General features: G+C 46.9%; 1 protein-coding gene and 1 long non-coding RNA gene across 9 annotated transcripts in view; one reads left to right on the top strand and one right to left on the bottom strand.

Annotated features, from left to right (window-relative positions):
- LOC103598250 overlaps positions 1-3,501 on the top strand; it is a 36,916-nt gene extending 33,415 nt beyond the window's left edge. The window contains exon 2 of the long non-coding RNA XR_551186.1: positions 3,176-3,501. This is a non-coding gene — a long non-coding RNA (uncharacterized LOC103598250). The remainder of the gene's footprint in view (positions 1-3,175) is intronic.
- Positions 1-23,908, bottom strand: part of NFATC2 (nuclear factor of activated T-cells, cytoplasmic, calcineurin-dependent 2) — a 169,665-nt gene that overhangs the window by 32,704 nt on the left and 113,053 nt on the right. For all 8 annotated transcript variants that reach the window (XM_008582238.1, XM_008582236.1, XM_008582234.1 and 5 more), the window contains exons 7-9: positions 16,372-16,427; positions 15,841-15,967; positions 12,617-13,306 (exon numbers count right to left, since the gene is read on the bottom strand). In XM_008582238.1, coding sequence (XP_008580460.1) covers positions 12,617-13,306; positions 15,841-15,967; positions 16,372-16,427 — 873 coding nt within the window. The remainder of the gene's footprint in view (positions 1-12,616; positions 13,307-15,840; positions 15,968-16,371; positions 16,428-23,908) is intronic.

Here is a 23,908-nt window from a genome sequence, read left to right as displayed (position 1 = left end):
GGTACCAAGAAACAAAAAAAACCCACCAAGAAGCCAAGAACACAAATAACCCTAATTGATCACCACTGGAGGATATTAATGAACCAACCCATTATTTTGAAAAACTGGTAAACAAAGGGAAAGAATCAAGCATTCATCCTGCTTTTCCTATATGAATTCTGCCATTGTTGATGAAGGGAAGTTTCCCTTTATAGAAGTTTTCCAGCTAACAGAAGAGGAAGGGGTAGCAGAATTAGAATAGAATATCACCATCTTTCAATTAATGCACCACTGAATTAGAGGAGCTAGGCATTGACTACCAACAGCTACTCACATCACCAAAAGAAAAGCAACCTGACAACATGTACCTCCTGACAGAGGCAGCTATGAAGCAGTCCTGCCCAAAACAACTGAACCTGAATCAATTAAGCCTCTCAAATTGACTGCCGATTTAAAGGACCTACAGAGGACAGAAGAACATGCTAAGCCTCACCATGCGGTTGTAATTGGCAAAAGCCAGACTGGGAGAAACTTCACAGAATAACTTTTTTTTTTCAAGATATAAATTACAAAATAATACTAATGACTAAATCAAAAAAGTGTTTTACTATCTAACCCAGAGGAAGAACCTCTAGATTAAAACAGACTTAAAAACCAAGGCATCCAATTCACAATGCCTGGTATGAATCCTGATGCAAACAAACTATAAAATAATAAAAGAAAAAGAAGAAAAAACTTTTGTGATATTTATGAGGCAACTAGAAGTTTAAACACTAGATATTTCATGATATTATTAAAGAAGTATTAATTTTCGTGTGTGCTAGTGGTGTCGTATTTTCAGAGTCCTTTTCTTTTAGAGATACATACTGAATATTTATGCATGAAATGATATACATGCCTAGGAGTTGCTTCAAAATATCACTATGTAGCGGAGGTGATAGAGGATGGAGGAGATGGAGGTATAGAAGAAAACAAATTGGCCATGAGTTGACCGCAATTGAAGCTGAATAGTGGGTACATGGGGGTACGTTGTGCTGCTCTACTTTTATATATATTTGGAGTATTTTGTAATAAAAAGCTTTTAAAATCTTGCCCCCGTTTAAAAATCTTCCCCAGCCACAAGAAGGGGAAGAAAGACAGAGGGCGCTAACACTTTCGAAGCCCCCCACTGTGTGCAGGTCCTGGGTTAGGCAGCATCAGATGTGAGTGGCGCTTCTCTAATGGGTCACCAATTCAAACGCCTAATGGGTCCAGATAAGAACCTTGAATGAGTGAGATTGGTCAAGTACAAGGGGACCAGCAGAATAAGGGTGATAACGACGAACACTCCACCTATCGTCAGGAGACAAGAGGCAGCAGAGGCAGCGGTGAGGACTGTGGACGAGGGCAAGTCCATGCTCTGTGTGAAGGAGCGGTCTCTACTCAGAGTCGGCCTTGGCTTTGTCTCCAGGCAGCCACCATGCAGCACGAAGGGCCCAAGGTGGCCAGATCCTTGAATTTTCTAAGGCAAGCTGGAAATCTGTATTTTTAAGTGCAATCCCTTGGTTTTTCAATGTTGGCATCTAATCCAAATATTTTTTAAATACCACGTGGGCCAAACAAAATATCTGCAGGCTAAATGCAGCCCATGGAACACCAGTTGGCCGCCCCTTTTCCAAGTGCTAAAGCAGACCACAACTCAATCCATCTGTACAAAGTGGAAAGGGTGCTTTAATCAATCTTGGGTCAATTCTTTTTTAGGCATCCAAAAAGCTGAGAATTCATCAACTTCCAGAAATCTATAAGAACCGGCTGCGGAAAGTTTCAAAGGCGTCTTGCACACCATTGGCTTATGCAACAGAACCTCCGCTTGGTCCAGAGTTTTGGAAATTAAGAACCAGGGAGTGTCCTTTCAGTCTTCCTGGGATAGTGGAACTAACAGGCTTCATATGAAACCCATTTTGGGGTTTGCAGAATGTCTGGGACTCAAAGTCCAAACTGCTCACAACAGACAATCCTGACATAAAACCAAGTTGGGGTGCTCGACATTCATCATAAAATGGTCAGGGAGCTCTGTGCTTTGGTTGCCTTGCCAGAGATCTGATTTCATCGCAGTTTAAAGGGATGAGACAGATGTCATCCCCAAACCCGAAAATGGCAGGATCCGTTGCTGAGGACTGGAACAGACTCCTTCAAACTCAACCTTCAGTTTGTCTCTGACTGCACCTAGAAAAGGATTTCTTACACCGTGGATGAGCAAAACAGGCCCAGCCCTCCCTTTATAGACACACTCTCGACTTGACCAGATCCCCAAATCGGTAAAAAATTAAAGTGTCAAAAATGCAGTGGAGAAGAGCCAGATAAATGGTTTCATCATTCCCCAAGAACAAAGCCACTCCTTTTTTTTTTTTTTTTCTAAAAGGTTGAAAGGAAAAGAAAACTGGTGCTAAATAAAGCTGAATAGGTCCTGGAGCAAGAAGAGAGTCCAAAATTACAACTAAAGGCAACAAAAAATAAAATGCACCCAAATCTCAATTCTATAGAATGGAGTAAAACTACGGCTACTTCATAAAACAGAAGTGTGTGTGTGTGTGTGTGTGTGTGTGTGTGTGTGTGTCCGTTCTACGGCTACTTCATAAAACAGAAGTGTGTGTGTGTGTGTGTGTGTGTGTGTGTGTGTGTGTGTGTGTCCCCGTCCCCTGGGAAAACAAACTTTCTCATTTATCCAAAATAGGTTTCTTGATGGGGGAGGAGGTAGGGAGTACAGAGAAAAATCTAGTACACAAAATAAGTTTTGATTAACTGCCACCCACCTAGTTTATAGCCTCAAATAACTGCTTTTCAAGTTCTACTTTTCTAGAGAGAAACAAACTACAACTAGAGGTGACATTGGGAATGCCTATATATATTTTTTAATATAACACAATTTGGGATTATCTTGGGTTGTGGCCTGGGATGAGGAAGACCCAGCCCAGCCTGTGGCCCTGGGTGGGATGCTGCCAAAGACGATCACCCCAAGTTGCCGCACACTGTGAGATGAGCACATTCTCTGGCATATCCAGCACACCATGCTCACTGAGGCAGGGGAGGGAGTCTTAGCACCTCTGCACTGCATTCTAGTAAGAATGAAAGTACAGAGAAGGCCTTTGAAATTTTAAGTGCTCGCCTACTCATAAATCTTGCTAACCTGAGCACCTTATACCTCCTTCTTCACCAGGGATTCGCTTGCTACCACGAGAGAACAGCCTCACCGGGAGGTGAAAACCAAATGCAGCAACAATGACTCAAAATAATCAAAAGCACTGGTTCTGGTGGAGGACTGTGAGGCCGTCGAATGACACTGGATGATGTCTTTCCTGGTCCTCTTTACTGGAGCTGTCTGCTCGTTGTGGGTCAGATGCTGCTCTGGAATGTGGGCCGAGTGGACAGCAAGTCTGGGAATGAACTTTCTTGTGGTTTGGTGGCTTTTGACCTCCAAACGAAAGCGTACATTCCTTTGGAAACATCTGCTTTGCAGAATTTCATTAAAGATGGCTGAGCATTTCTGGGTCTGGAGTCGGCTGGAGGGTAGCTCTTACATAAACCAGTAATACAAAGTACACATCATTTGGGATAAAAGAACAACTAAGCGGCACAGGTGTATATTTGAGGTTCTTAGGAGGGGAGGAAGGGAACATCAAGAGGGGCAAAATAGAGATGCACTGGGGCAGATACCTACACGATATTTACCCTCCTGGGAGAGGGACACTGACCTGCTGCTCGCTCAATTAAGTGATCTTCAAACAGCAGCTCTTGCAAATTTTTTTTTTTTGTCAATATACAATGTAGTTAGTTATTGTGTCCCCTCACCAAAACCTCCCTCCCTCCTCCCTCTCCCCCCAGCTCTTGCAAATTTTGTGGGCACAACTAGAGGCAAGCACAGTTTTTTAGGCTTTGGAATTTTCTAATGAGATTCTAACTATCCTCTGCTGAATTAACAAGAGGTAACCAGACAGGATAATAAGAGTTCAGGCTAAGAGTCAGCTTCACGCTCTTCTTCAAAGAGCAGCTTTGCCTCTACTACCTGTATGGCCAGAACTGATGATGAGGTGATGAGATTGCTGGGGGTGGTGAGGGTGGAGGAAAAGTACATTACCAACTACTGAGTGCTTACCATGCATACTGGGTACTGGTTAAAGTGCTTTAAACGATGCTCCCATTTCTGTTCTTAAATAACTTGAGAGTTGGGGATCATTACCTTAAGTGATTCGCCCAGGGTTTCAGAAGAGTGAGGTAGTGGGACCCAATTGAAAGCCAGGCAGGACAACCACAGAAAGTCTATAACCCAGCAGGCCTAGAACCAAGGCTGGACCCTGGGACCAGCAATCTCATTTCTGAGAAGGGCCCCCCATTTTTTTGCATGATGAGTGTATATGACAATCTGTTCATAATAGCAAGTGATATCAAAGTTCCCATCCACAGGGGACCTGAGTGTATATTTTGCTACCTTTTATAGAAGAAAGGGGGAAAATAAGAATATGTATTTGCATCTGCTTATGATTACATAAAGAAACTCTAAAACATGCATTCTCAATGTAGATGACTGCCCTTAAGGGGGTAAAAATTAGTCTTGGGAGGAGAAAGGGATGAAAAAATCTTACATATTACAATGCTTTGTGGCTCTGCAAAGGGACTTTGTACATAAACAGATATACAGTACATCTATGGTACTGACATTTCATGGGGGTGGTGATTAGAAAAAGAAATTGTCTAAAAAGGCCTGGGTGTTGGGGAGTTGGCTATAATGAGAAAAAAAGGTTGAGAAATAATGTTCTAGAAGGCTAGAGAAAAACTAATATCAGAGGTCAGAGCAGAAATGGGAACAAGACTTCTGCTGGATATCTTTTTATAGTTTTTTTCCCAAACGTATGCACATATTGCCTTTATAAAATACATTTTAAATATATTTTTAAATGAACGTAAAAAGAATGCTGGCATAAGCCCTCAGCAGGGACCTGGCACAAGCCCTCAGCAGGGACCTGGCACAAATGGACGTGTATATTTTTAAATGAACGTAAAAAGAATGCTGGCATAAGCCCTCAGCAGGGACCTGGCACAAATGGACGTGTGAATTAAACTTGGTGTTGGTGGTTTCTAGTGGTTTTTGGTAGCCCCAAACAAAGACACCTGAATTGGCCTCTCTAGGTGCCCATGGCCTCTGGGCCGCTCAGCCAGGCAACCACCTTGCCTGGGTCTCATCAGAAGATGAGAAGCCCTGGCTTCACCTCCGTCAGCACCCAGAGACCCAGCCCTCAGGGAATAATATGATGGTGGGCACACGGCAGCCTTCAGTGGCAGCCAGGCTCTCCAGGGCTTCACACACCTCACCCCCTAGGAGCTGCTTAAGCACAGGTTTGCCGTGGGCCCTGAGTGGCCCCAGTGAAAGAGCCCCACCCTACCCAACAAAGCGGGGCCACTTACAGAATGCTTTTTCATCCCTTGGTTCCTTTCCTCACTTCCTGTTTTTCAGAGGGTGTGTCTCTCTGTTCATTCTTCCCTGCCTGCTTCTCATGCACTGGCACATGCAGCTTCTGGGTAAGGAGCCTTTTCAAAGGATGCCCTTGGCCCCTCTGTCAATGGCACAACTCGCAAACTTGGCCACTGGCCCACACTCCACCAGGGAGCCCACAGCAAGGGATGAACTAATTTAAGTTCTCAGTGGGCAAGGGCACCATCCCCTTGTGCAAATAAGCATCCTGAGGTCCCCGGAGGAAGCTGGGGGAGGGAGTCCCCACCACTAAAACCCACAGTTCTACCCACATGGAAGACACAGGGCATAAGAGTGAGTGATCCCATCTCCAAAGACCAGAATTACCAATTGTTTTTCTCCTATACCAATGTATTTTTAAAAGTTGAACTATGTCCTACAAGAAGACAAGGCATTAAATTCACAAACAAATAAAAACAGCAGCTACCATTTATCAAGGATTCCTTTGTGCCAAGCACAAAGCAAATAATGTGCATTAACCCATTTCATTCTCAGCAGAGCCCTAGGACAGAGGAACTAAGATCATCTCCATTTTATAGATGGGGAAACAGAGGCACAAGGAGGCTCATAACTAGCCCTAGGCCACACAGTCAGCTAGCGTCCTCTGTCTGATGGCGACATTCTGAGTAAATACTGAGAACTGGGAACACGGCAGAGGGAAGATGAAAACAAGAGCAGAGAGAGAAAAGAAAATGCATCACAGCAGCCACCGCGTCATTCACGTCTATGCAGCTGGCCTGAACCTCTGCTCCGTGCCACTAGCTGTCCCCAGCAGTTGCTCCATAGAGGATTCCACATGGAAGTGGTGGGGTCAGCTCTTCCAAATGCCCCAAGTGGCTCTGCCGTGCGACCTTCATGTTCGAAGGGATGCTTGGGATTGTTTTTGCCCCGAGGTGAACAGAACTCCTAGACTGCCTCTTTGCTGCCCCAAAACCAGTCACTGAGAGTTCCAGATCGGTTCTTTCTTGTTAAATAAAGAAGGCCAAAGTGTTTAAGTGGCCAAAATAAAGGTAAGACTGTAGAAGGCACTACAAGAAACTTCATGATAAGCAGGCCGATTGTTGTCATCATGATTTTTATTAAGGATGTAAATATATCAATTGTTGAACATCTTTTATGAGCCGTATGTCCTTTGCTGGCAACTCCAAGTTCAGCTTTTAATGCATCTTTAGCAGTTTGGGAGTATGAGTGGGAGAGGTATCTTTCACGGGTGAGAAAACGGAGGCTCAGAGTTTAAGTAGCTGGCCCAAGCAGGGGTTGGAGCGGGTGACACCCAAACATCTTGCTCCCCCTGAGTCTGGCCTCTCAGATCCCTCGTAACTAGACACATGCGTTGGAAGTGGGGGCTGGACCCATGTTCAGAAGATATAATATGAACTACAGTTAAAACTACTTCATACAACTCCTGTGCACTGCCTTGGGTGTATAAACAAAGCAATTGGAAAACTGTCTGGGAGGGGCTCCACTCCTGACCACAAACTCAACAGAAATGTTTTTGTGTGGGCACCAAACAAATAGTTCATAAAGTTTTATTCATAAAACTGGAAACAACCCAAATGTCCATCAGCAGAAACATGCATAAAAGATTGTAGGATATTCCATCAATGGAATAATCCACCACAACACAAACAAATGAACCTCGACTACACTCAACATTATGGACAAATCTCACAACCTCGCCAGGGACAGAAAGAAGCCAGACACAAAAGAGTACTACCATATGACTTGTTTGCACAAAATGGCAAAACGAATCTCTGTAGTCACCTTTGTGGAAGGAACGGAAGGACATTTGGAGGCTTCTGAGATTCTGTCATGATCCAGGTGGTAATTATGTGGGTGACCCACTTGTGAAATATACAGGGTATTCTACTGATTTCTGAATGTGCACATATTTCAATATTTAAGTACAAAAAGAAATATTCAAATTCATTCAATCAATATATTTCAAGTACTTCATATGAAGAATAGAGCAGACGTAGATTTAAAAATGAGCAGATGGATTTGTGCTCTTTCTAAACACTCTCTTGTTTGCACAAAATGGCAAAACGAATCTCTGTAGTCACCTTTGTGGAAGGAACGGAAGGACATTTGGAGGCTTCTGAGATTCTGTCATGATCCAGGTGGTAATTATGTGGGTGACCCACTTGTGAAATATACAGGGTATTCTACTGATTTCTGAATGTGCACATATTTCAATATTTAAGTACAAAAAGAAATATTCAAATTCATTCAATCAATATATTTCAAGTACTTCATATGAAGAATAGAGCAGACGTAGATTTAAAAATGAGCAGATGGATTTGTGCTCTTTCTAAACACTCTCTCATACACCCCCCACCCACCCACCCACACACCCCATCTGTTGTCCTGGCAAGCCACTGGCAGGGGCTCCAGCCATTACTAGGCTACATCCTTTCTCCCCGGGACATTTCATGAATGGGGTCAAAGATCTCCTTTGAGTCCAAGGACACATCCCTGCCCTGGTCCTCTCATCTGTGACCGTGTCTTGAGGCTGCCGGGTGAGTTCACTACCACAAGCGCTGTGGTAGATTTGGTGGTGAGATGGCCCGATGACCTCCGAGCCCCCAGTTAAGCTGTGGCATTAACATGGCTCTGTGTCAACAAGGGTACCTGGTCAAAGTCACATCTGGGTCTACCTTCCCCAATGTCTCTCCCGCCTGCCTGTTTCCTGGGTGGCAAAACATGCAGCTGCCCTTCATTTCATTTTAAGAAGTAAGAACTCCTTGTGTACTGATCACATAATAATTTTGACAATTCCAATTACCCTAGTGAAAGAACGCATAAGGTCACCTTCTGTACGATCCACCACCCCGCCCATCACGTTACTACCCCGGCTTCACTCTTTTCACAGCTGGCTTTGTCTAAAAGTAAACCTTTTGTTCCTAAAAACATCAAATTGACTTGTCTCCCTCCTTCTAACTCTTGCCTCCCCATAGTCCATTTTTCAAAGTCAGCCACAGTGATCTTTTCAAAAAGTCAAATCACACTGCACTGCTGCTGAAAACTCACCAATGCTAGTCCTCTTCTCTGACCTCATAGCCTTTGCCACATGCCGTTCCCTCTCCCTGAAACACTTTTCCCCCAGATCTTCCCAGTACTGGCTCTGACCCCAAAGGCCACCTCTCCAGAGTGGCCTTTGCATCCACTCAGTCTGCAGGGGCCAAAGGCACCCCATCCAGCCACCCTCGAGCTCCTAACTTTGTGCAAACCTTCCTTCATGGCTTTTATCGCTGTCGAAACTCCCTAGCTTAGTTATTATCTCACGTGCTAATATCCAGAAAGTTTACCCCATGAGAGCAAGGATTTTGTCTGATTTGCTCACTAATGTATCCCTAAGTCCCAGAGCAGTGCATGGCACAAAGTAGGCAGCCAATAAAGACCTTTGGGAGAGAGGTTAGTGAGGGAGGAAAGAAGGGTTAAGGAAAGAGAGGTCAAGGGTCAAGGACAAAGAGGTGGAAGGGTTCAGGGCACAGAGGGTTGGGAGGAGAGAAGGGTGGAGGGAGGAAGAATTTGGCCACAGGATCTCCTACTGCTAGGAGGTGCTGTTGCTCCCCAGGTACAGCCTGGGCTTTAGAGCAAGAGACTAGTCACAGAAGGGGGACAAGAGAGCACAGAGAAAACAGGTGACAATGTGTAAATCATTTATTTCCAAAGAACTGTAAGAAAGTTCCTGATCTGTGGTCAGTGGAGGAACACGGGGTGGGGGGGCGGTGAACACTGTGTCCTGGAATATCACTTATTTTGCTATTTCAGAGACTTTTTGAAAACATCGCACATCTTTGGAGTGGAGAAAGCAGAAACAGCACGTTGGAGTTCCAAGTAAGAACGGGGTCCAGACAGCCAGCGTCTGTGTGCAGGAATGCAGGCTGGGAGGAGTCGGGGTGAGGAGCAGAAGCTCCAGGATGGGGCTGGGATGGGGGCCCAGACGAGACACTGGGTCACCAGCCAACGTGCAGGAAGAGATAACCAACGCCGGGCTGCCCTGGACCCCAGGGGACAGGTGGGGCCAGCTTCAAAGTGCTGCAGATGGAGGCCCCATGCCCATCGCTTCCTCTTCTAGCTGCAGAACCTTCCCTCAACCCTCAAAACACATGCACCAAGCTCTCACGAAGTTTCCAAGCAAAGCCTCCTTTGGCAAAATCCCAAGGCAAATAAATGGCAAATCAGAAATGCCCCCACACCGGAAGCACATTACTCTGGAATTTACATGTGCTTTGTGCAGCCAAATACGTACTGTGTGGGAGAGACCCCCTTTGAACAATAAACGAAAGGGACAGAAAGAGATCTTTAAAACCTAGGATGTCTCCCAACCAAACAGCAGAGAAATGACCCCAGTTCATGTATCAGAAACAAACACGGAACAACTAACCAAGAAGTCCGAATGTCACATCCACAGAGCCGACGGTGGCATGTGTGTAAATGTCCCATGGATGCATAGACCAGAAGGCTCTGTTAGGAGGCTCTGACATCCAGCAATTGGGAGACAAAACTGCACCCACACCTTCCCAGGCTGCAGCGTGGCCCTCACCACTGGGCACAACGGGCCACAAGGAGACCTCACACTGGAGGGCCCTGGGTTGGGCAGAGCCTTGGGGACAGGCCAGTCGAGCACTGAACACTAACCAGCAGCACACCACTGCTGTTTGGAGGCCATGCGGGCAGAAATTATTCTACTCCCTCGTCATGCTCTAGCCCAGGTATGCGAAGCCCAATAATTGAGAAGCCTGAATATGGCCCATGGGAGGGGGCAGTGCTGGGCTTCAGAACTCTGAGTTTTCCTGAGGTTATTTCTGCCAACTGAGGGGGAGGGGATGGGTTCAGGTCTGCCGTGTTGTACACCTCTGGGGCTCCATTCTCGAGGGGTACAGTAACGTGAACAGTGCCCCCTGGAGGGTGGGATGCACTCCGCTGTCTGTGATCAAGTCATTTCGAGAAGGGCTACACCCCTCGTTTCAGAGATTTTTAATGTCCACTAGCACATTGGAGGCTCTGATAAGTCCCGCAAACACATTTGTAAAAACTTTAACACAGTTGTTTTTCTTTCTTTTTTTTTAACCTTTTCAAGCCATAGAACCATCCTTCAGAAAATGCCTCCTAAAATCCCATGGGCGGGGTCGTGCACAACATATGTAAGAAAAGGCTCCCTCAGCAGAAGGAATTTCACCACACTCAGTCCTCTGAGACATCCTCAGAGTCGACTCCCGTTGACCTGCAGGGAGTTCACTCTCACAGTGACTTTGGTCCTGCCTGTGTTCAGAAAGATGCCTCAGGAGGCCCCAAAGGGTCTCCACGCTCAGCTACTTTCTCTGTGAGAACAGCAAATGTGTCTATGGATCAGATACTACCCCAGGCCCTTGGCAGTTAGCGGTTCCCTAACAGAGGCATTTGTCATTCATCTTTAATGTGGGATGAGGGACGGGATGGGAGGGGACAGCGCATTTCTCGCTCCAAAGACCAAACTAACCCTGGGGACAGAGTCAGCTGGGGGAAATGATCTAGCCCTGCTCAGGCACTCATTTATTTATAAAGCACCTCATTGCCAGTCCAGTTACAGCCATGTTTCATTGATCCGCTACTATCAGGCACTCTGCGTGAGTTGGATTCTCTCCATGATAACCTCCTTTAAAATAAGCACCAAAACTTTATCTTAACCATTTTGGATGTTAATCATTCAAAGAAGGATGGATGGCACCCCCATTTACCTTTCCAAACAGAGCACAGTGACCCCAGCTCAACTGGCGTCTGATTACTCAGGATCAGAAAGATTAATTATGAATGCAGCAACACTATGAGCTTGGCCTTGTAAAGCACGTGGGCAGTATGATCTACAGTAAGCGGCCCCAGAGATCTTTGCTTGATGAGTGTAAGGGATATTTTTGATTGACAGCTGTACTAGAGACAGGGCATGGAAACTGCTAGAAGTCATAGAACCCCTAGAAAAGCTGGCTCGACAAGACTTCGTGTAAAGTAAAAGTCTCTGAGTAAGAACCAAAGGGTACCCTGTCACTGCAGCATCTGCAATTTAGTACCTGGTCTTTGTGAAAACCACTGTGGCTGTTTGAAGCTTTTTGCCTTACTTCCTGTTCCTTGGCTGGGTTCCTGAGAGTTAATTTTCCTAAATAATTGCAGTTTCAGGGTATATCTGATGCTACTGCCTATAAAATGTGAGGCTGGAGCTGGGGGTGGCAGCCGGTGATTTAGGTTTTTCTTCTCCTATTAAGAAACTCCAACCACCTGTTTTCCTCTTTCCGGCACCCCCATGGGAAGGCTGCTCCGCCTGCCCCACCCTCTGTCCCTCAGCTGCACCTTGCCACTCCCAGGTGATCTTACCAGCACAACTGGCCCTTCCTCCCTGAGATTCCAGGCGAACGCTGTATCTCAGCTGCTCCAACGAGACCACCCTCTGCCGGGCCCCCTGCCAGCAAACTCGGGCACCTAGAGGCTCACACAAAGCCTCCTCTGCATCCCTTCCTTGGCCCCGCAGACCCATCAGCTGGGAACCCAACTTCCCACAGCGGAACCCAAGGCTTCCCTCCCATCAATGTGCTTCTTGTCCCACCCGCACATGGCAGAGAGACGCCCGCAGTCTGCCTGCGAGCCCCCATTCATGCTCCACGCCAACAGGGCCACTTTCAATAAGCTTTCTTCTTCGCTTTTCTCCACCTCCCTCCCCTGAATACACAAAGAAGGGCTATAGAGTGGGATTTTTCTCTACAGGAATAAAAGGGGGTTAGCTTTCCTTCCTTTCTGTTTTCCTGTCCTCGATCTAAATTTGGCAATTGGAAAGAGAGTGGAAGCAGTTAAACGGACCCACTTCGTGACCTAGGGGATGCTCCTGTGGCCAAAACTGCCCTCAGTTGCCTTTTCTATTGGGGTGGCTATAGGGGGGCATCCAAAACTCTTGCCAGCCACCCCAGAAACTCCTTCTGGGCAATGATTCTTGCACAGACCTGGGGGAGGCTTTAAAGGTCATCTTATTCAATCTGCATAAGTTAAAATGGGGACACTATGCAGCCTAGGAATATACCTAGGCCATATAGTGAACTTTCTGGGGAGCGGGAGATGCTTCAGGCATCACCTTTATGGAAATGAGAAAATCAAGCATCTTACCATCATCCAAGTAGGTCTGGTCCAAATTCTGCTCCTGTTTAATTGTCACTCCTGGGGGTAATACTTCCTTTTGGTCACTGACTGGGGGTCCGTTTTTGGCAGCTCTTTGGCTTGTGGCATTTTGCTGCTGGATGACGGTGGGGTAGGAACCTGGGCTTAGCCTCTGACCTTGACTGACAGGGGGCGGGCCGGGCCTGGCAGTGCTGGGTGCGAAATTCTCGCAGTACATGATGTGCTGGAACTCCTGGTGGCTTCCACAGCGCAGCTGCTGGTTGGTGGGTGAGTAGTGGATGACCGGCGAGGCCTGCTGGTTGGTGGGAGAGGGGTGGAACAGGGCCGAGCTCTGGCCCTGGGAGCCAGCGTGCACCAGCACAGAACGGTGGGCATCTGCCAGGGACAGGGGGGCAGCCATGAGGGCCGGCTGCTGATAGCCCAGCAGGCTGGGGCTTAGGCTCTTGCTCCGCTGATAGAGGACAGCTGCTGGGTTTTGCTGCTGGTAGCGGGCATCAGGGGATGAGAGCCCTGAGAGGAATTGCTGACAGGGAGCCATGGTAGCCACGAGGCAGGAGGGAGACTCGGCCACCATTGGGTGCTGGGGGTAATAAGGCTGGCTCCCCAGGCCTCCGTGGGTGGGGCTGCAGATCAGAGTGGGGTCATACTCGTCGGTGGGCTCCGTCTTGATGGCTGGGACTGCGAGGAGAGAGAAGTACATGGTGCACCCGTTGTGTTGAGCCGCAGGTATGCACAGAGGATTAGTGGACAGAGGTTGGCAATGTGGCTTTGGGAGTCCGCATGAGTGGGACCAAGCAGTGGACTCTGTCACTTATCAGCCTTGGGCAAGAGGCTCCCTGTGCAATTATCTTAGGCTGGAAATTTTACCCTAGCCATGATCTCAAATTATAGGTTTTCCCAGTATTGAAAAGTTGGCTGGTAGGTCTGACTCATGGCAATGTGGCTTTCGGAGTCCGCATGAGTGGGACCAAGCAGTGGACTCTGTCACTTATCAGCCTTGGGCAAGAGGCTCCCTGTGCAATTATCTTAGGCTGGAAATTTTACCCTAGCCATGATCTCAAATTATAGGTTTTCCCAGTATTGAAAAGTTGGCTGGTAGGTCTGACTCAGCCCTGGGTTGTTACAGCCTACTTTCCCAGGGCAGGAGCTCAGAGAAGAATGCTAAGATTACACCTCCACTCCCCTCATTCCCCAGCAGGTCCTGCCCCCTGTCCCTGCTCATTTTCCTTCATACCACTTATCACCATGGAAACACTGCATTTATTTTATGTGCTTATTTATTATCAAAATCCCCCTCCTCCCCAGTACATCAGCTCCTCCAAGGAGGGACTTTTGTCTGTTTTATTCTGTGCTGGGTCCTTTGGGCCCAAAACAGCACCTGTAACTTAACTGGCACACAGATATTTTCTGGACAAAGGAATGACCAAATAGTGACTGTCACCCTTCTCAGTTCTGTAGGACTCTGGGGAGAATGTGACCTGCTGGCTCAGGCCTCAGTTTCTCCATCTGTTGTTACCTGGTGGCAACAATCATGACTACCCCGTGAGGTTGTTGGGAGGATTAAATAAGACGCGTGTGCAAAGCACTTAGCACAGCGGCTGGCACACAGTAAGTGCTCAATGCTTGCTGCTGCTGCTACAATTACCTTACTGCTATGACTACTATCACTACTATTCGTGTAGTCGCTGTCACCGTTCCTTTCTCCCCGCCCAGTGCCCATCACCAGAACTGGCCCCCCTCCAACATGGTTACTAAAGCAAAACCAGCCCCAGGAGTTGAGGAATCAATTTTCTTTTCACTAGAGTAAATGAATTGGTGACAGGACTGTAACCAAGTGTGTGTGTGGTGGTGGTGATGGGGCGGTGTCCTCTGAGTATTGGGGGTTAGAGGCGGCAGGGAGGTTCAGCAGCTCTGACTCCAACCACAGAAATCGTTTCTCAAGATGCCATTTGAAGGCCATCATCTTGGTCCCTGGCCCCACTGGGGGACTGAGAATACAGACAGGCTACACTGGGTCCAGTGAGTGCCAAGGCTGGGCCCAGGGAGGCCACGTTACCACAAATGAGAGAAGAGAGAGCCGTAAAACATAATTGAAACCTCTATGTTAAAAGGGGTCATTGAGCTGCAGTCTAGGGCCCTCCCATAGTTTTGTGTCCTGTTAGGCCTGGTTGATGTGACCACTGGTCTTGACAGATGTGACATCAGTCCCAGGACAGTGGTGCGCTCACAGGGGCCAACACAAACCTGTTGACACACTTCACCAAAGCCAAGCCCGCCAAGGCCAGGCTACCAGGACATCCTCTCGGTTTAGTGCTGCCTGTAGCCAAGACGCTCCATGTGAAATTGTCATTGGATGGAAATTACACCCTGGGTGATATTCTCAGATTACAGGTTTCCAGTCTTGGAAAGGTGGCTAGCAGGTCTTTTTCGGCCTGGGAAGTTTGTAGCCTATTTCCCAAGGGAGGGCTCAGAGAAGCATTTTTAAATTTAAAATTACACCTACCCCTAGCTATTCCTGTTCACTTTTTCTGCAGCCCTTATTGTAATCTAACATATCAGTAATACCAATATTACCTATTATCTGAATCTCCTCCATTAGAATGTCAGTTACACATGGGCAGTAATTTTTCATGTTTTGTCTACTGCTGTGTCTACAAGCCAAGAACAGTGCCTGGCACTTGAATATTTTCTGGACAAATGAATGAAAATGGCACTCATCATCCTTTCTGGGACTGTGGAACTTTGTGGGAAGGAGACCTCCTGGCCTGGTTATCCACCCAGTGACTCCATTTGCCCACAGTGACTACCCACTGTGGGGTCAACTAAAGATTCTGCAGGTTTCAGGGCATATTCACCTTCTATCCCCGTCACGATCAAATCTAAGACAGGAACAGGAGTCAACTGTTTAGCAACTTCCTGTCATACCTGTTTACACGTGCCTTCCTCCCAGCCCCCGAAGGAAAATATTAATAACAATCATAGCTAACACCATGGACATCAGCTGACTGTGCACTGTGCTAAGTATTTTATGTGCATTTGATTTCTTTAACGCGTATAAGTAACGTGCCATCTGACAGATGAGGAAACTGAGGCTCAGAGAGGTTAAGTCACCTACCCAAGGTCACCCAGCTGGGAACACACCTCAGGAGTCCTGAGCCCCATGCCTGTGCTGCCTCTCAATACCAAAGGGACCATCAGAGCACACTCCTCACCTGGGTGGTAGGTGAAGTGCTGAGGCTGACTTCGTTTTCTTTTCCCATTGATGACATAAAAGTTCACCTTCACGGACGTGCGGATGTGCTTGTTCCGATACTCAGGGATCTCAACAAAAAGCATGTTCTAGAAAAAAGGAGTTGTCATGAACTTAACTACGACAATGTCTAATTTCCTACCTAGACCCTAAGCACGTTCAGTCAGCCCATCTAATGGGAGTCTTGACATGGTCCCTATGTTTACAAGAGAAATCGGATTTGAGGGAGATTTAACTTTTCAGCAGCAGCAATGAAAGGTTCTCTACCAAAGTATATTAAGATGTCACAGTAACAAATCAGAGGGCCTGCTGCTCAATAAATGTTTAATTCACTGGTCAACTCAACATGGATTTGAGTACCTGTGAGGTCCAAAATACTGGGGGACTTTGATAAAGGAAGGAAAGAAGGAAGGAGAAAGATCACCAAGGAAAGAAAGTATGACAGGGGTTCCTGAGCATCAGCTGGGGACAGTCATCTCATCTGTGTGCTTACGGGCTGGCTCTTGTCCTTATCCACCGTGGCTTCCATCTCCCAAATTTGCTGCCCATCTGGAAAAATTACAAAATGACAGACTTTGAAGAAGCCATTAAAAACCAAAGATTTAAGACAAAAGCTCACCAATTTATGCTGATTTTGGTTTATGTATTATATCATTTCAGTAAGGTGTGTATGCATATATATGTGTGTGTGAATGTATATTTATATATATACATATATATATATATTTCTTTTTCCAGAAGGCAGGCAGGTTGACAATAAAAAACTGGGCAATGTTAGAAAAATAAGAAAAAAAACAAAAATGGTCCAGAATGCTACTATCAGTATCTTTTTCCTCTATATCTGAATGTATATATTTCTTTCTTTAAAAAAAAAAAAAAGGGCCGAGCCCGTGGTGCACTCAGGAGAGTGCGGCGCTGGGAGCGCAGCGGTGCTCCTGCTGCGGGTTCGGATCCTATATAGGGATGGCTGGTGTGATGCACTCAGTGGCTGAGCGCGGTGCAGCCGGTCGCAAAAAGGACAAGACAAAAAAAAAAAAAAAAAAAAAAAATTGGGCCGAGCCCGTGGCGCACTCGGGAGAGTGCAGCGCTGGGAGCGTAGTGGTGCTCCCGCCACAGGTTCGGATCCTATATAGGACTGGCCGGTGTGTGTGCTCGCTGGTTGAGCGCGGTGTGGGCGACACCACACCAAGGGGTTGCGTTCCCCTTACCAGTCACGGGGGGAAAGAAAAAAAAAAGAGTATTGGAAAATAGAATAATTTAATCAGGCCCCCTCACCTCAGGTCCAGTTGGGGGTGGTGCGGTGCATTCTTTGTAAATGAGTTGTGTGTGGGTGGAGTTAGTGCGCATGCACGGCACTGCCACCTGGCTGGTGTTAACTGCTTAGGGCATCCGCCCCACACAGCCATGCTCTCCATCCTCTGGCCCCAAGGACCTTAGCCGGTTACCTAGCTCATAGACCTGCATGTGAGGGGTCTGGTGACCCACCCTGGCGTGGGAAGGGTTTGTGACCCAGTCTGAACAATGGGCTTGAGGGGTCTGTGAACTCCAGACCCAGCTCTAGCTCGACAATTGATGTAGTTCTCAGGATTACGGGCAGGTAAAAGAGCTCGGCATTACACATTATACTTTATTACATGTTTTGTTCAACTGAAGGCTGTTTCCAAAAGGTCCTTCATATACCAAGACTGTCATGGGACCCCATAATGGGTCCCTGGCTGTCCCAGACATGTCTTCCCGATTGTTTGAGAACATAGGTGGCTTAAATATTCTGTGCTAAAGGGAAATGTGGTAACATAAATGGTGTCCTGACCTGTGAGTCACTGCAGAACATGGAAACACACAAGCCCACCCCCAACCTTTCTGTGAACAGAGGCAGGAGCTCATGTGAGTCAGGACAACTGATGAGAAGGTTTTGCTCAATAGTAAACTCTCCTTCCCAGGAGCAGAGTGCTATTTCCCTCGATTGGGCCAAACAAAACTTTGCATTTGCAAATAATAGCTTTCTCTTGCTGACCACCTACATTGGCCATTGGACAGTTTACAGCTGAAACAAATCATTTCCACAAGTATTTCCAGGGTGTTTTGTGCAACACTGATTCTGAAGGATATTAAGTGGTTTTATGAGAAGGGGAAAAACTTTTACAAGCTAATAAGCATTTGAAAATGCTGAGTCATAGTCAAAAGGGTTCCTTTACTGCAGGACATCTCAGAGCCTTTAATATGCTCATGTGCAGAGTAACTCTCCAAGGTGGGCTAGGGTAGTAGTGTGTCCCAACATGTGACCTAAGAACCCCTCCCCCTTTTATAGCACAGCTATTAGCATCTTCTGTGATAGCTGACATTCAAACCCATATAGTCTCGGCTCTAAGGCTCACCCAAAGAAATCTGGCTTCTAAGCATTATTTGAACTTACTAGTATAGAACATATTTCCCCAAAAAATAATTAGCAAAAAGTCTTGTGATTGCTACCAAAGCTAATGCAATCTAGATGGTCTCAACAAGAAAACAAGCAACGAACAAGCTAGAGCTCTTTGTAACAATTAAGTGTGCAGGTCTTGGCCTCACCGTTCTATTAGGTACAATTCTGCAGTGACTAAGGAAGACAGAGGCTTCCATGAAAAGGGAAGAAGAGGTGGTTAATGCACAGACTCTCACTACAGCGTGAGATCCCTGCGGGAGGAACCAAGTTACATCCATCACCATCTCCCAACACCCAATACATTATAGGTGCCTAATAAACATCTCATAACTGAACATACAAAAGTGTCAGTGCCTCCAAAGGCTGCTGATGGGGGTCAGGAAAAAGCCAGAAGCTAATATCAGACACTGCCCAAAAGGAAGCAAGAAAGGACAGACAGATGGACATCAAGCAATTTGAATTGAAATTATCAGGACCTGGGTCCTCTCAGTGTGCAAAGCCCTGGACAGAACTAGTTGGGGACAGTCCTCATATCTTTGTCAAGCATGGGTCAAAGGTCATCTGCCAGTGACATGTGTTTCCTTCCCAGGTGCAGGTTACCACCAGGAGCGTGGCTGTACAAGTGTGGTCCTCGGCAAAAAGTGTGTCACATTCACTAACTACCAAGTGAGCCAGAAGATGAAGAAATCAATCAAGGGAGCAATAATGTGTTCACATTTGATCTGCCACCCTCAGCCTTGCCTCACTGGTTGAACTGAATTCTGCCACCAAGAGCATCATGGTTCTTTTGGTTTGGCTCAGTACCTTGTATGAGCTTCCCTCCTTTGAAAAGAAAGGATATTTTTCAGAAGTTTCATGTTTGGGAGGAAAGAGTGAAGTACCCAGAGAAGTGGTCAGAGAGTATTAAGCAGGGTCTGCAAAGCTTCCACACCCAGCTCTCTTCCTTGACCCCCGGGCCAGTAAGTGGCAGATGATAAACAGAGAAAGGAAAAACTGTCACCAAGAGGAGAGTTCTCAGGGAATCTCCTCTCCAAGACTAGGGACCCAAGAGAAATGGGAGGGAGACCTTTCCCCCATCTCTGGTGGGCATACAGAGTAAGCAAAACTCCATCCACCAACAGCCATAGAATTCCAACGCACAGGTGCTTGAGAATGCCCGTAGCAATTAGCCAGTCCAACACTATCAGATGAGGAAACTGAGGCCCACAGAAGGAAGAGGGGTTGTGCAAAGACACACAGTGGAAAGTTATTAAATCGAGGCCCTTAAGCAACAGCTGGCACCATCCAATAATGGAGCTGTTTCTAAGGTTGTTATGCAGAGATAAGATTACCAGCTCTGGCTAGAATCCTCGTAGGGTTACAGCCACCACAAAGATTCATGCGGATCTCCTCAAACCCTTCTCTGCTTCCCTGTGCCCACAAAAAAACATCAAAGCTCCACAGTAGTCTTCAAGGTCCTGCATGACCTGGGTGCTGCCCTTGTGCCCACTTCTCTCTGGCACCATTTTTACCCCAAATCTTATGAACACTCACTGCTGAGCATCACTGAAGCACCTCGCATACATGGACTTGTCTCATGCATACAACGACCCTAGGAGGCAGGGCTGGTTCTCACGCCTATTTTACAGGTGAGGACGCCCAGGCACAGAGAGGCATGAGCATAGGCCCAGGTCACACAGCTAGCAGGTGGGTGGAGAAGCCAGATTTGAACCCAGGTAGCTGGGCCTTGGATGCTTGTGCTGTGCAATTCCAAAGGCAAGTTCCTCTCCTCCCGACTCCAGCCTGAGCAAACAGAACCTGCAAGGCAGCTCTTCCTCAGGATGTCCCAGCAGCAAGGCAGCGGGGCCCCATCCTGAGGCCCCCAAAGCTCAGCAGCTTTGGGTCAGGAAAGAAGCCTGCGGAGGCAGGAGGAAATTCCTGCCCGCTCCAGCACTGTCAGGCCTCCCACGACACATCGACTGTAACCTCAAGCTTTCTTGGGCATGTCCTATGGCCAGAACTAACTTCCCCTCTGTCACCCCAGTGCTCTCCCATTTTATTCCTATGTACCCCAAACTTTAGAGCAGACAGGCCTTGCTTTGAATCCCTGTTGCACCCAGTTAGCTGTGTGACCTTATATAAGATACCTATACCTCCCATTGCCTCTTATCCAAACTATGGGGATAATCTTAGCTCCTATACCTCACAGGGTCATCCTAGGATTAAATAAAATACTAGGCACATGCAGTGTATAAATGTTTGACGACATCAGTGAGGGTTATTATTATGGCTAGTGGCAACAGATTATTTAAGCCTTATCTTCTTTATCATTTTTTTTGTGTATATTTCACAATGTGTTACTATTGAAAAAGACACAAACTTTTTTTAATTGGAATATAAACATTCTGGGCCGGCCTGGTGGCACACTCGGTAGAGTGCAGTGCTTGGGAGTGCGGTGGCGCTCCTGCTGAGGGTTTGGATCCCATATAGAGACCGGTCCGCTCACTGGTTGAGCGCGGTGCGGGCGCGACACCGAGGGTTGCAATCCCGTTACCGGTCACGAAAAAAGACAAAAAGGAAAAAAAATAAATTAATTAATTAAAAAATAAACATTCTCCGATTGCAATTATTAATACTTCTGCCTGCAGGTATGGGCTGGAGGAAATTTACAAAGGGATAATATCTGTTATGTAACATGGTGGCATGGTGCCTAATTATCTTTCTTTTCAAAAATGGGTCTTTTCACTATTTACTTTAAAAAGAGAAAGACTACATATGAATGAGAAATCAAAACTGAAGTCGTTAGCCCAAGCCAGGAGTCTAGCTTCTTTCTTCTGCATGCTTTAGGTGTCAGGAACTCAAAAGACAGCTTCAGAAATCCAGCCTGTATACACTCATGTAGGGTCACACTCAGTCCTGAACAAACAAATCCCCAATGGGAAGTGAAAGCCAACATCTGCTGTCCTTCTCAATTTTACGCAGCAACGTGGATGACACATTCAAGGAGGCTGGTCTCTAAGGGAAGTGTGTGGTTTGCAAAATACCTCAAGCCATCTTCCTGAGGTCTTCTTCCCTCCCACCACGCTGCGTCTGCTGGTGCACAAGTCCTGGGGTTTCATGAGGAGGACACACTAATGCCCAGCCTCTGAATTGCACTCCCATGAGGCAGTGGAGTTCAAAATAAATGCTGGTAGGGTTCTCTCAGCCTGCCATCATTCTGTCCAGGTTCAAGTCCTATCGTCGCTGTTTACTAGCTGTGTGGCCTTAGAGTAGTAGCTTAACCTCTCTGTGCCTCTGTTTCCTCACAGGCAAAATGGTAAAGTTAATATCACTGACCTCAGACAGTTGTGGCAGGAATTAAAAGATAGTATATGTAAAATGCTTAGCAAAATTCCCAGCCCATAGTTAGTGCCGCTATCATTATTATTTTAGAATTTGGAGTCTCACATTTGTTCTGACTCCAGGAAAAAGAACTGGCTGGCCATCCAGTGCTCTGGTGGGTATCAAAGTTTTCCATTCATTTCATTGCATTACAGTCCTCATTGCAAATAAGTAAAATGTCCATAGAAAGTATTCATTGATAGGAGACTGGTTGAATTAATTATGGGCCATACGTAATTAGTAAGGAATACCAGGCATATTATGTATAAGACTAGTGGGCAGCCCTTAGAAAAAGGCAGATCCACATTTTCTGACCTGGAAACATGTCCCTGTTATAAAAAAGCAGATTTTTAAAAATGTACCACATGACACCACTTTGCAAGTCTATAAACATGTCTGCTTAAATTAGGGAATCTGTGCCCCAAGCTACTCATATGGTTATACCTCCAGGACGGGGACTGGATCTGTGGGTGACACCTTCACATTTTTCTTCATTAATTCAAGAAACATGTAGAATTATGGGTGACTTTAATTGGTTTGCATTTTATTGTTTTCTGGGTTTTTTTAAAAAATAAAGTTCTTTTCTTAAGAAAAAAAAGTACATTGCAACTGCCTGTTTACTTGTCTGTCTCCCAGGAGCCCTCGGGCCACATTTGTACATGGAGGTGGGGCAGGGCCCACCAGCTCTAATTAAGTTCCTTCTGCACAGCAGGCCCTGTGCAGGTGCCGGGGCTATAAGATGAGCCACACACACCTTCCTGCCCTCAAGGGGCTCCCAGATGGGGAGACAGTGCCCGACATTCCACTAGGGCCACTGAGATGGGGGCCCTGCCTCGCCCTACCCCCATTTCCTCGCCCGACTTAGCTTCAGCCACCCTGGCCTTCTCTGCCCCTCCAACAGCCATGCTTGCTCTATCTCCAGGCCTCGGAATGCACTATTGCTGCCTCCTGGGGGGACGCTCTTCTCCAGACCTCACACAACCAATTGCCTCCCATTCTGCAGGTCCAGCTTGGGGAAGTCCCCACCCGGAACCGTCCCCCATCATTTTCCACTCCTCCCCTCTACTCTCTGACATCATTTAAGCTGCCTATTGGTTTGCTGTCTCCCCACCCCCAACTATGAGCTCCCAAAGAACATACCTATCTCATTCTCTGCTTTGTCCCCAGCACTACAGTGTCTGGAATGTAATAGTTGCTCAATAAATACTGGCTGACTAAATGAACACATTGACCTCAGGATTCCCCAGTGTGTGACCCCTAACCAGAGCTCAAGAAACATCTGACCACGACCTCTCCAGCAAAAGGACCCTGCAAAGAAACGTCGAGCCCTTACTGAAGAGTCCTTTTGGAGCAACAACTGATAAGGGAGGAGCTGGGAATACAGGTGTGGACAAGGAATCAAACACTATCAGAGCCAGAGGGTGCCCTAGGTGCCACGGACTAGGGGTTCTGTACAATCTGCTCCCAACCCATAGCCCAGGTCTGGGGCTCTGGGCAGACCTGCCCACATGGAATAGGACTGAGAAAACCAAGCATGCTTCTACTGCTCTGGGAAGAGATGGAATAAAGGACTTTGGGTTCTTGAGCAGATGTTCAGGCAAACTTCCTCCCTGTCCTAAATTAACAGGGACTAGCAGCCAGCACGAAAAAGGCCCTTCCAAGTCTTAGTCAGAGGAGAAGAGAAAGGAGCCAACTGCTTTGGGCAAAGGGGTTGGGCCTAGAGAAGACTTAGCAAAATTCTGCAAGGAAAAAAGAAAATGGGGTGGGGGCATGTCTAAATTAACGTTGTAGCCTTCATTTTGACTTCACTGCAGCACAAACTTAAGAAGAAACCCCTACAGGGATGTCGAGGGACGGGCATCAATGACTAGCTTGTGTGCTAAAGGGTGGCCCCTCTACTTCGGCTGGTTTAATGGCTTCTCTTTGCAGGCAACTCTTCAGCCTTGCACTGGAACAGGCATAGGAGGCAGCAGGGTTGGCCTTGGGTTGGGGCTGGAGTCTGAGCAGTCAGCCGGACGAGCCTAGGCCCATGTCAGCACTCGCAGGAGGAACTCTCAGGCTTTCAGGAGGAGGGAGGCCAATCTGTCCTCACTTGGGCTGTGAGCATGCCATCGGGCTCGAGGCAAACGGGGAGGAAATCAAAGTGTCAGCTCATGTTAGGAGACCGTGCATGATGCTTCCCAATTCTGGCTCTGCTTTGAAAAATTAGCTAAATAAAGATGGTTGAAGTCATTTTGGTCTGCTCTTTACG

Source organism: Galeopterus variegatus, unplaced genomic scaffold (genome assembly GCF_000696425.1).
Source record: "Galeopterus variegatus unplaced genomic scaffold, G_variegatus-3.0.2 Scaffold2546, whole genome shotgun sequence".
Classification (NCBI taxonomy): Eukaryota; Metazoa; Chordata; class Mammalia; order Dermoptera; family Cynocephalidae; genus Galeopterus; species Galeopterus variegatus.
This window is presented reverse-complemented; position numbering and strand designations above follow the sequence as displayed.